Genomic DNA, 10,979 nt, shown 5'->3' with positions numbered 1-10,979 from the left:
GAGCAAAAAATTAAATTTACACTTTCAAAATATCAAATTTCATAAGAATCAAAAAATTTGCATTACCTCTAAAATCTTCTCAGAGTTACCTTTTTTAACATTCTTTTGTTTAATAATACAGTTTTTTTAATTAACAGTTTCGGCAGCTTAAATTAAAAACAAAAAAAACAAAAAAACTTAAAAATTCTTCCATTTTGGGTATAAAAAAGCACTAAATTTATTGTGAAGAGCAAATGGTTGGCAACACTGCACAACTTGGCAAAAGTGACGTCACGCACTCTCTGATGGGCGCAACCTTGTTTCTATCATTCTTGGGTGCCGCAGAATTTGAGCGTGATCAATCAATTATCTTGTTTTTGGCATTTAAAGTATGCGCACAGTCACCGACGTATCGTAGTCCCTTACCGCAGCCCCTAGAGAGCACTGAGAACAACTGCGTTCTTTTAGTTACATATTTACACAATACATCGGTTTGTGTGTGTATCTGTTTGGTTGTATCTACACAATGTTGCCATTGATATTTTTGCTTACACACTTTTTCGCACATCCGCGTAATCAGTTTCAATTTTTCATTGTTTAATAAACCAAAGCCAAAAATCAACAAATGCAAATAGTTCATTTATCTATAATCATCTATAATTAACATTATTCAACAGTGTAACTTAAAAACACTTTATTATATAAAATTATAATTTTTCTAAGTTTATTTTGTAAATGATTTCGAAATGTACTGCTTGGCAACACTGTGTGGTGAGAGAGCATTCAGCTGCCAGGGTTCTACGGCAATTTTCAAAAATTCGGCGATAAAATCTGCGATGCAGGGTTCTCATTAGTTTGATCGTATCAGCTGACAGGGGACTGCGTTTACGTCGATGACTTTTTACAGTATTAATTATATCAGTCAATCGCAGGTGTGCATGCGCTTTTCATTACGGATAAAAATATCGAAAAATGAATATGTCGCACCCTAAATACAAAAGGGTCACAACTCAAAATACTAAGATTTTCAGGAGAGACGAAAAACGTTTTACGTAAAAATTATTGTAATATTTAAAGAAAATATTGTTCCATAATGAAAATATACAACATTGAAGAAGGTTCTACTATATTTTTTTCAATTTTATATTATGCTTGCGAAAATAAAACAAAATTTTTATTTATGACTCTTTAACTGAAATTTATTCGATTAACTAGCGATATTATCTTAAGTTGTGCCTTTTTAACTGATAAAATGTTTTAATTTTATAAGTTTCCTAACCTAATTGAACTCACTTTTCACAACTAAAGAGGCACAATGCAAAATAATATTCCACGAACTTTATCACTTTTTACAGTTATAGAGGCAGAACTCAAAATAAAACTCTTTATGTGTAATAAAAGTAATCAGCTGTTCTTGAGCCCATTAACGCAACTAAAAATAATTCTCTTTAGTTGATCGTGCAAAAGCAACACACTTGACATAAAAATGGACTTAACTGTATTTTTCCAGCTAAAGAAGATAGTTATGTGAACGAAATATTTGCAGCAGTTAGGAATGTGTACTCTGAATTAATTTATGCAAAAAAACTCAGTTTTGGAAAATTTTGAGTTGTGACCCTTTTGTATTTAGGGTGCGATGTATTGAATTTTGTGATTCGAACGGGATTTCGTTTGCTGAATCATTGAAAATGTTGCAGAAAGCCTATGGCGAATGTGCTTTATCAAAAACACTGGTCTACGAGTTGTATAAGACTTTTGCAGAGGGTCGAGAAAACTGTGGAAGATTTGCCGCGATCTGGTCGCCCATTTACGACTTCAACGGATGAAAACGTTTACAAAGTCAAGGAAATGGATTTTTAATTATGTTCCTAGCCAGTAACAATTAGTGCTAAGTTCAAATCTAGCCTGTAAGGGTTTTTATGTAACCACAGACTAAATGAAATATTTACACTGTTAATACGGCAAACTTTCGAGAAAAAAAAAACCTTTTGGTTCCATGCAAATTTTCCGGTTCGTTCATAAAAATCCTATTTTCATACAAACTCACAAAATAAGTTTAAAAGCGTTCACATCAAAGCAAAATTATCATACTTTAAGTACCCTTAAAGGACCTGCTTGGTTTTGTAAACGGTCAACTTTGGAGATATAGACGTTTTTAAAAAATGTAAAAATTACTTTGATCTTCGATATCTCATCCATTTTTAATTCCTGAAAACACTTAATACCGTTGTAATCAGAACAAAAAGCTCATCGAAACTGCCTATTCTTTACTCGCTACAAAATCTTATATATTTATGTCATATATTAAAATATAAAAATTTAAGTTTTAAAATATTCATAAACTAGTATTTTGTCAATAAAAATGTAGTGTGGAAAATCGCACTCATATATCTATCTAATGTGTATATTTTGAGAGAATTACGTAGATTATATAAACTAGTTTGAATTTAATCGATGCTATCAGCATTAGTGGTGGCAAAAGAACCAGCGGTAATTGATGTTGCTATCGATGAAATCGTCTCCACTGATTCATTTAGTTTTTGTTTGAATGCCTGAAGTGCATTCAAGTGATATATCTGTTGCAATCCAGTGTCTCGTTGAATGGCGAGCATGTAAGCATTTAATTTCCCGCTCTCTGCTAATAATGTAGGCATATAGTAAGACAAATAAATGCGCTTCAAGCCTGGGCAACTATCGTCGACATCCGCATCCATATCCTTACTGCCATCTGATCTGACCAATTCTTGTGTATAAGAGCGATGCAAGCGCAACACCTGTACCGATTGAAAATGTGAGGTGTAGAGGAAGGGTGCGCGGTACATGAAACCAGTAGGCGTTTGCTCCCAATTCAAATCATATGGTCGAGATCGGCAACCGTATTCATCTACAAAAATACCACACTCCATAAAGCAAAGCAAAAACTCTTGACGCGACACACGAATCGCAACAACCGGCTGACAGTTGCGCATGTGAGACAGCGAATGATCAGACATATCTACAAATTCTTCAGCAGCATACGTTTGCAAGTCGATTTCAAAAAATTTGTCCGAACTAACAATGGCTGTAAGGCGTGTGAAAAGTATGGATGAAACGGGTGTAGCTGTATCTAATGCACGCACTGGCGCGAATTTCTGCAGCTTCAAATCATAACGCATGATTACAATGCGGGTTGATGTTGCAGCTATAGCTACAGAGTCCAGCGCATTCTCAGCTTCATTGGAAATTTTTACAAGTTGCCACTTCTCGTTGGTGGTACGATTATAAGACGGCAAATCTAGCACAGACACCTCCAAGGTGCTATTCACCTTTGACGAAGAAGATTGACTACGTGACATTAACTGCCGGAAATCACATTGAAACAACGATTCGTCACGAGCTCCTACCAATACAGCTTTTGCAAGCGGCAATGAAACGGCAATGCAGCTAACCGAATCAATGCCTGCGATGTGTATGAGTCGCTGCGGCTGTTGAACGTGCAGTGCGAACAGACCAGTATTGCAACCTAAAAGTATGATTTTTTGATCTTCAATCTCATAGGCACAATTTACTTCTAGTGGTTCCAAATTGGGCGCATTCTGTTGTTCTACACTGAATATTAAAGCACCAGAGTAATCGTTATCAGTTGCATCGGAAGCAGCATCCGTAGCATTGTCAATTTCATCTACTTTGCCCTCATAAGAGTATTTTGAGAGCGAATCTAAATCACTAGAGCCTGCGGAATTTGGCTGAGGTAATGAGGCACTATTGGGTTGATCTCCACATGAAGTTTGCACATCGTCACGACATTTACGATGTGCTGCCATTTTGCACTCTTTGCATTTCCAATACGGCGTGCCGGCTAATAACAGTCGCTCACATGCGACACACATATTAGTATTGTTGGTCTCCTGCAGCGCTAGTTCGAAACGGTGATGGGGTTGGTCTACTTTTTTGGAAGTTGGCTGCGCATTCACAGAACATTCGGCGATGTTTTTTTGAGTTTGTTTACATGGCGATTTCGCCAACGTTCCTGCTTGTTTTGTACCGCTATGTTGTTGTTCGTTGACCACACTTTTTGGCAAGAATTTCAGTGGTGATCTCATTCTGACTGAGGAGCTAGAGTTGAGCTGGCTTATACCTGTATAAAGGAAAAAAAATGTAATAGTAATAGCAGAAAGTAGCAATGTTTTACCATTCATTTTGTCAATTTGTTCCTGAAGTGTTTTGCAACGCTGCTTCTCCCGACGTAATTCTTCCTGCAAAGTGCGGTATAATATCGATGCCTCAACTGCAGCGGGAGATATATTTTCTTTCTTCCCTGCATTGCTATGAGTGCTATTCCCAAATATTTTTTCTGTTAAAGTTAGCTTCTTTTTTTGTGATAAATCTTCCACCTTCAACTGTAGATAATCAATTAACTTCTTGTGCTGCGACAAAGTTGCTTCGGATTTTATGTCACGCTGCACATAAAAGGCTTCCTTCTCCGCCATTATTTCTTGCAGCTCCTCGATTTCTGCTTGTAGTTCATTCACATTTTCTAGCGAGTTTCTAAGCTCCTGCTGCAAGCGTTCACCGTTTTCTTTGGCATGAAACAGCTCTGAAAGTATGCGCGCATTTTCTTCTTTTAACAGTGCCAGCTCCCGTTCGTGATTCTCATTGATCGCTTGCAAATTGAATGCCTCATTAGCTAGCACTTCGACACGCTCTTGGGATTGGAACAAATGGTTAGTTTGTTCCGTCAATTGCTGCTGATGAGATATTAACTTTTTCTGCGTCTCGACCAAATTGCCCGAAATTTCTTTAATTTCAGCACTAAGTGCTCGCACACGTGACTCAGAAGCACTCTTCTGATTTTGCTCATCGGACAATTCCTTGCGTAGCTGCGCTATGGTATCCTCCTTTTTACGCAATGTAACATTTACATTATCAAGCTTCTCTTGGTATACCTTATTACGCTTTTGCTCACTCTCTAACATACTCTCTACCTCAGTGAGTTGGTTATCTGTAATAGTACAGGCGTACTTGAGACGTTCATAATTGTCTTGTAGGTTTTGCAATTCAATTTGTGCTTGGGATGATGCATCACTCGCCGTATTACTCCTGTCGCGCTCTTCATTGAGTTCGCGTTGCAATCGTTTATTCTCTAGCAAGATAACATCGTTCTTCTGCTGGGCTTGATCAAGCTTTTGGCGCAATTCAGTGACGCGTTCTTCTAATTTTTGGGTGTTGGATAGATGTTCGAGTATCTGCGAAGACATATAAGCGCATTAGTTAATTTAATGTATGTATGTTAATATTTCGAACTTATGCAATATGTGTAAATTTTTGTAATTTTAAAATGCTAAGTTGCTATATTTTGAATGATGAGAAAATAGTGGCAGGCTTACTGAGTTTTTTTCTAGAATTGTTAACACAGTTGCATTATAGGCACACATCGTCTTACGTGACAGAAAATAGGTATTCAATATTATGAATTAGGACTCAAAAGCATGCCAAAGTAGGAAATACCTTTCATGACTTACCTCCGATTTGCACTGCATACGTTCCTGTTCCGCTTTCTCCCACATGCGATGCTCTTTCATAACGTCGCGCTTCATGGAACTTATTTCATCGCGCAACTCGTTTATACGCTGTTCGCGTTGTTTTATTTCACTCTGTGCTGTTTTGCATCGTAGTAATGCATCGTCTTTTTCTGCCTGCACTTTCTTAATTTTCTCCTCAGTCAATTCCATGCGTCGTTGTGTCATTTTCTTTTCAGTAATAGCTTCTTCCAATTTTTTCTCAACTTTCCATAGCGAGAGATTGGCGGTCCGTGCCGCTTGTCGCTCAACAATCATTTGTTCACGAACGGCGACGAGTCGATCTTCTAATTTCTCGTTTTGTTTTTCCAGCATATCACCGACGCTACTTGGAATATCACGGAGTCTTGGCCGTGAGCCATTTTCACTGCCACACGCATCACCTTTCATCGGCGAGCGGGACAGCGCTTGTTCATTGAATTTCTCCAGCATTTCCTCCAATTTCTCCACTATCGCTTGTAGTTTGTCGGCGCGAACTTTTTGTGTATTCTCATTTTCTTTAGCAGTTTCCAAATCCGCGCGCAACTGCTCTTCGATTACATTTAATTCGGTCAATGAGCCTGGAGCAGTCTCATAAGGTGTAGATTGCTGGACTGCAAGCTCCGACTGAGCTAAATTCTTGCTACACTCTAATACCTGCAAAATTGTCCACGCGAGATAAGCAAGAATGATGTTAAAATGGCATACTTGGAAATAACAATAGCGGTTTTTAAATGTTTAGGACAGAAATTTAAATTGATGAAAACATTAAAAAAAAAATATAAGTAAATAATTGGCGCGTACACTTCTGTTAGGTGTTAGGCCGAGCTCCTCGCCCTATTTGTGTTGTGGGTTGTGATGTTTTTCCACAAATGGAGGGACGTAAGCCGACTCTGAATGTCAAATGGTTTTTCATTGCAGAAATACTCTCAGAGGCTGGTCATTGCTTACCAAGACGCGATCGCCTTTAGAAAAAACTTTTTCTTCATTTTGGTGTTTCACGAATATTCGAGCCTACGTAGTCACGCACCAACCCATTCGGCTACGACATTATCCTATATGAAATTGTCCCAGAAAAAACTTACTGCCAAACATTTCTGAATATATTTCAACATTTTTTTCAAAGTTTTGCGGATTAAATAAAAAATCCCTTGCTATGGCGATATATTTTTAATGCAAAAAAAAAAATAGATATATATATATATATATATACGTAGGTTTAACATTACTTACATTTAACTCGCGCTCGAGGCGACTAATCTCATGCTGTTGTTCATGTAATGTTTTCTGCGCGAATTCCAGCTGCTGCTCTAATTGAGAATTCTGTGTATGCAGTATGTTGTTCGTTTCCAGTTCACGATTCAAACGTTTTAATATCTCGTCGTTGTTCTTTTCTGTCGCCAATTTTGCCTCCTGCGTTGACTTAGATGAAGTTACTGAGTCGTCTAGCTCATTGCGCACCTCACGCAATTCCATTGTAAGACGGGACCGCGAATCTTTTTCGTGCCTCAATTTCGAACGTAACTCTGCCAGTTTCTGTTCGTATGTTTCGCTCAAATGCATTTTATTCTTCTCAAATACTTCTTTATCAGCAATTGCTTCATCTTTGAATTGTCGTAACATCTCTTTATAGTTTTCCATTTTTTCTTGTAAATGCTTGCATTCATCCGTTTTAGCGTTCAATTCAGTCTCCCTCGCCTCCAACTTTCGTACAATGTTAGCCAACTGGTGCTTTTTCTCTGCAACTTGCTTCTCATAACGGTGTTCTGAAGCAATCTTAGCTTCTTCGTACTTTTGGCGATTCACACGTAACAATTCTGTTATTGTTGCTTCTTTCTTTTCCCACATTTCTTGCTCCACCTTCACCGAACTCTGTAGTGTTTTTATTTGAGTTTTACAAGCAGCCAATTCGATGGTTTTTTCCTTGATGATGTTCTTCATTTTGTTAATTTCTTCCTTTGCATCTTGCAATATTTTCGACTGCGTGTCAGATTGTGTGGCTGTTTGCTCAGCACGCAAAAGCTGTTGTTTGATTTTAATATTTTCTTCCGCCCGTTCCTTTAGGTGTGTTTGCAAGTCTTTAATTTTGGCATTCAAACGGCTAAAACGGGCATCATCAGCCACACCTTCTGCATCGACACTTTGCTTTCCCATGTGTACGAAACTGTAACCTATGAAGGGAAGATCTTTACCACAAAATTCATTAGAGTGCACATTTGCGGTGAGCGATTTTTTAGCGTATGTGTTGGTGCGTCTCTTGTTATGGATAGCATCGTCAAAATTGGATGTATCATCATCACTATTCACAACTGGAATGATAGGTGGCATTTGTGATCGAAGCGTTTCCCATTTGATGCTATCAAAGAAATTATGTTGACGTATTTTCTCATATGACAAACGATTTGTTGGGTTAGTGACCAATGAACTAATTAGGTTTTTGTAGTTTTCTGATACTTTTTGATCTCCAGGAAAGGATATTATCTCTTTTAAATGACTATCTTCACAATGGCTTAAAATTTTTGAATAAGTCTCATGCACGTTATCTTCATGAAATGGCGTTATTTCAAAAATGAACTCGTAACCTATGATTCCCATTGACCAAAAGTCACAACTAACCTGATAAAGTATAATAATAGAGTTCCAAAAATGTTCTAAAATATTCTGAAATCACACTATTTTGCATGCAATGACCAATGACACAAACTTACATCATGCATTGACTTTGTTAATTTGTATGTGGATATTGTTTGCAACAACTCAGGGGCAATGTAATCAGGCGTTCCAACTGGTGACAGACTAAACACGTGACCATCACGATCCAGTGCAGCTGCGTTGCCAAAGTCGGCCAGTTTGATATGTCCGAAGCGATCAATCAATATATTTTCCGGTTTGATGTCGCGATGTACATAACCCATTCCATGCAAGGAATGAATAGCCATGGTTAATTCTGCTAGGTAAAATCGGGCAAGTTCTTCTTCAAAAGGTCCATGCCGAGACATTAAACTTAGTAGATCTCCACCAGAAAGAAATTCCATTATTAAATACAAATTGTCGTTATCCTATAGATAAATATATATTGTAGCAATCAAATATAGACATAAGTTGACAATTCACATTGACACTAACTTGAAATGCGTATTGAAGATTTGTTACCCACTCCGAACAACGACGTGCCATTATGTCCCTCTCCTCCTTCACTTGGGATGTTGTGACTACTGATTTTTTTATTTTCTTCATTGCGTAGACATCATTCGTCTGTTTTTCAATTACTAAATGCACATTGCCAAAATACCCTTTGCCTATCATCGTCTTTACACTGAAGTCTTCTATATTCGCACGTAACTGCTGCGTCTGCTCCACTATTGCGCGATCTACATTTAAACGCATTGAGTTTAAGAACACATTTTCTTTCCACCACCTCAAATAGTTCTTCCGATTTTACTTACACTTGTTCACAAATTCTGCTATTTGGCGATCACGTTTCTTTAACGCATCTTTGTTGCATTCGTTGTACAATAAGAAGAACGCATCCAAAAGCCCTTCGCGGGTCACAGCCTCTGCTACGGCAGGGCTAACCGTAGCAGCTCCATATGCGCTCCGACGCCCTGCCGCTGCTACCGATTTTCTTTGTATGGCGCCAATAGAACCACCAGCCGAGGCGCCACTTTTGCTGAGAATTAAATTGTTCAAACGCGTTACACGCACACTGATAGGTTCACGCTGTGGTGCCATTTCTAAAGTTACAAAGTTATTTCTGAACAATAAAACACCTTAACACATATTTTAAACTAAATTTGCAGCAGCTGCAACCGCAAACAAACAGTAAACAAAAAGAAGACGAGCGTTGGAAGTTTTGAAATCAAACAAACGCGGCGAAATGTATTAAGCGATGCTGCCATACTCGTGAAATTGCAGATACGTGTAAAAAATATTCCAACTACGAGTGCCACATTTGAGCCAAACCTGTTCTCATAATATTTGTTGGTTCCTTGGATCCTATTCTTGCGAAATAGTTTTTTCTAATTTAAGAAATATTTAATAATGTATTTAATTTTTTTTTTTTTTTTTCAATTTCAATAAAAGTTGTGAATTGCTAAAAATAAAAGGAATAATAAAATATAAATAAGAGCACTTCTCTTTTTAGCACTATTTTTATCGCTTTCTGTGAATGAATTTCAATACTGAACTTCAGTTTATTAGAGTGCAATTCATTAACAAACTCAGTACAACCACGGACAAACTTCGAGTTCGCCAAACCAATTTCCGCCAGCCCAAAAATGGTCTTAGCGCTACCAAGCTAAGTTCATTTACATCAGTTACTTCATCTATCCGCCGCTTTCTTACGCTAGGCGAAACGATTTATTGTCCAAATATTTAGGCCCAAAACAGAATTGCAGCGGGCCAGCGGGTTAACGGGTGATGATTACCTGGTCCATTTTTGTTAGAAAATTTGGTCGGTTAAACACATTTGCGGCGGAGACAGAAAACACTATTGTGATAGGACGGTTTTCAACTGACATTTTGGGGTTACAATAAAATAAATTTTGTTGTGAAATCTTTTCGTTTGCTACTTCGTCAAGCAACTCGTTGAAACTCGAATATTTGCCCGCTTTTGCTTGTAAACAAATATATTGCTATCAAATATTATACAGTAGGTTCTGTTTTTATGCGGCTTTTTTTTATGCGGTTTTGAAATAGTGCGGTTTTTTTTTAATTAAAAAATGCATGTCGACCTATCGGGAATTTTACATATAAACAAGATTCTAAACCAGCTAAGCAAAAACTCATCACAGATTACATCAGAAATGCTAACCCTATAAGTATGGAACCGCCTGCATAACTATCTAGATCAGACGTGTATATTTCCTCAAGTGACGAAAGTGATTTTACGCCATATCCTAAACGACCGCGCAACATGTGGGTATTGTCTGATTCTATTTCTGACTTAAATTTATTTTTCACATTCATTTTTCAGGACAACTTACTTAAGCCTGGCCCTTTCTATACTCTTTCAGGTATTATCGAACAGAGTGGAGGGCATTTGAATTAACTGAATTATTATATATTCAATTTATTTTTTATATTTAATTTGATGTAAGCTGTTAGTACTCCTGTTCATGCTACTGAAACTGCAGAACCCCTTGTAATAATTTATCATGTTCTAACAAATAAATGAGGAAGTTTGGGAGCTCCTACAACGCCCATTAGAAAGAGCAAGGTCATACCATTATTACTATGAAAGTCGCAACCTCCTAGGGTCCCTATAGTACCCCAGGAAAACTTTAAAAATTGGTTTTTGAAGTGAAAACTTCTTTAGAATCGTTGGGAGTGATTTGAGAAAAAGTGAAACGAAAAAAGCGACACTCTTGGCTACGAATATTACATATACACGTAGCGACGAACTAAATAACTTTTAGGCCAGCGCCGACAGCATGGCGCGATAGCCGAGCGGCTAGCAATGTG

At 37.7% G+C, this 10,979-nt stretch overlaps 1 protein-coding gene across 1 annotated transcript; it reads right to left on the bottom strand.

The window, feature by feature from the left end:
• Positions 1-1,502: 1,502 nt before the first annotated feature.
• On the bottom strand, positions 1,503-9,362 carry LOC128861397 (citron Rho-interacting kinase). The gene is made up of 7 exons (XM_054099517.1): positions 8,963-9,362; positions 8,643-8,887; positions 8,225-8,575; positions 6,750-8,132; positions 5,481-6,173; positions 4,151-5,204; positions 1,503-4,096 (listed from the first exon to the last, which is right to left on the bottom strand). The coding sequence occupies exons 1-7, from the start codon at positions 9,246-9,248 to the stop codon at positions 2,427-2,429; spliced, it is 5,682 nt and encodes a 1,893-aa protein (XP_053955492.1). The 5' UTR covers positions 9,249-9,362; the 3' UTR covers positions 1,503-2,426.
• Positions 9,363-10,979: the final 1,617 nt, after the last annotated feature.

Source organism: Anastrepha ludens, chromosome 4, assembly GCF_028408465.1.
Source record: "Anastrepha ludens isolate Willacy chromosome 4, idAnaLude1.1, whole genome shotgun sequence".
NCBI lineage: Eukaryota > Metazoa > Arthropoda > Insecta > Diptera > Tephritidae > Anastrepha > Anastrepha ludens.
The sequence above is the reverse complement of the archived record's forward strand: the minus strand, read 5'-3'. Positions and strand labels throughout refer to the sequence as shown.

What these genes read in the sequence shown, in the direction of transcription:
- LOC128861397 (XM_054099517.1), bottom strand. Translation starts at nt 9,248, where the DNA reads ATGGCACCACAGCGTGAACCTATCAGTGTGCGTGTAACGCGTTTGAAC. An exon ending in AGCAGAATTTGTGAACAAGT is followed by an intron (nt 8,888 to 8,962) that starts GTAAGTAAAATC and finishes GTTTAAATGTAG; the next exon opens with ATCGCGCAATAGTGGAGCAG. An exon ending in GCCTCGAGCGCGAGTTAAAT is followed by an intron (nt 6,174 to 6,749) that starts GTAAGTAATGTT and finishes ACAATTTTGCAG; the next exon opens with GTATTAGAGTGTAGCAAGAA.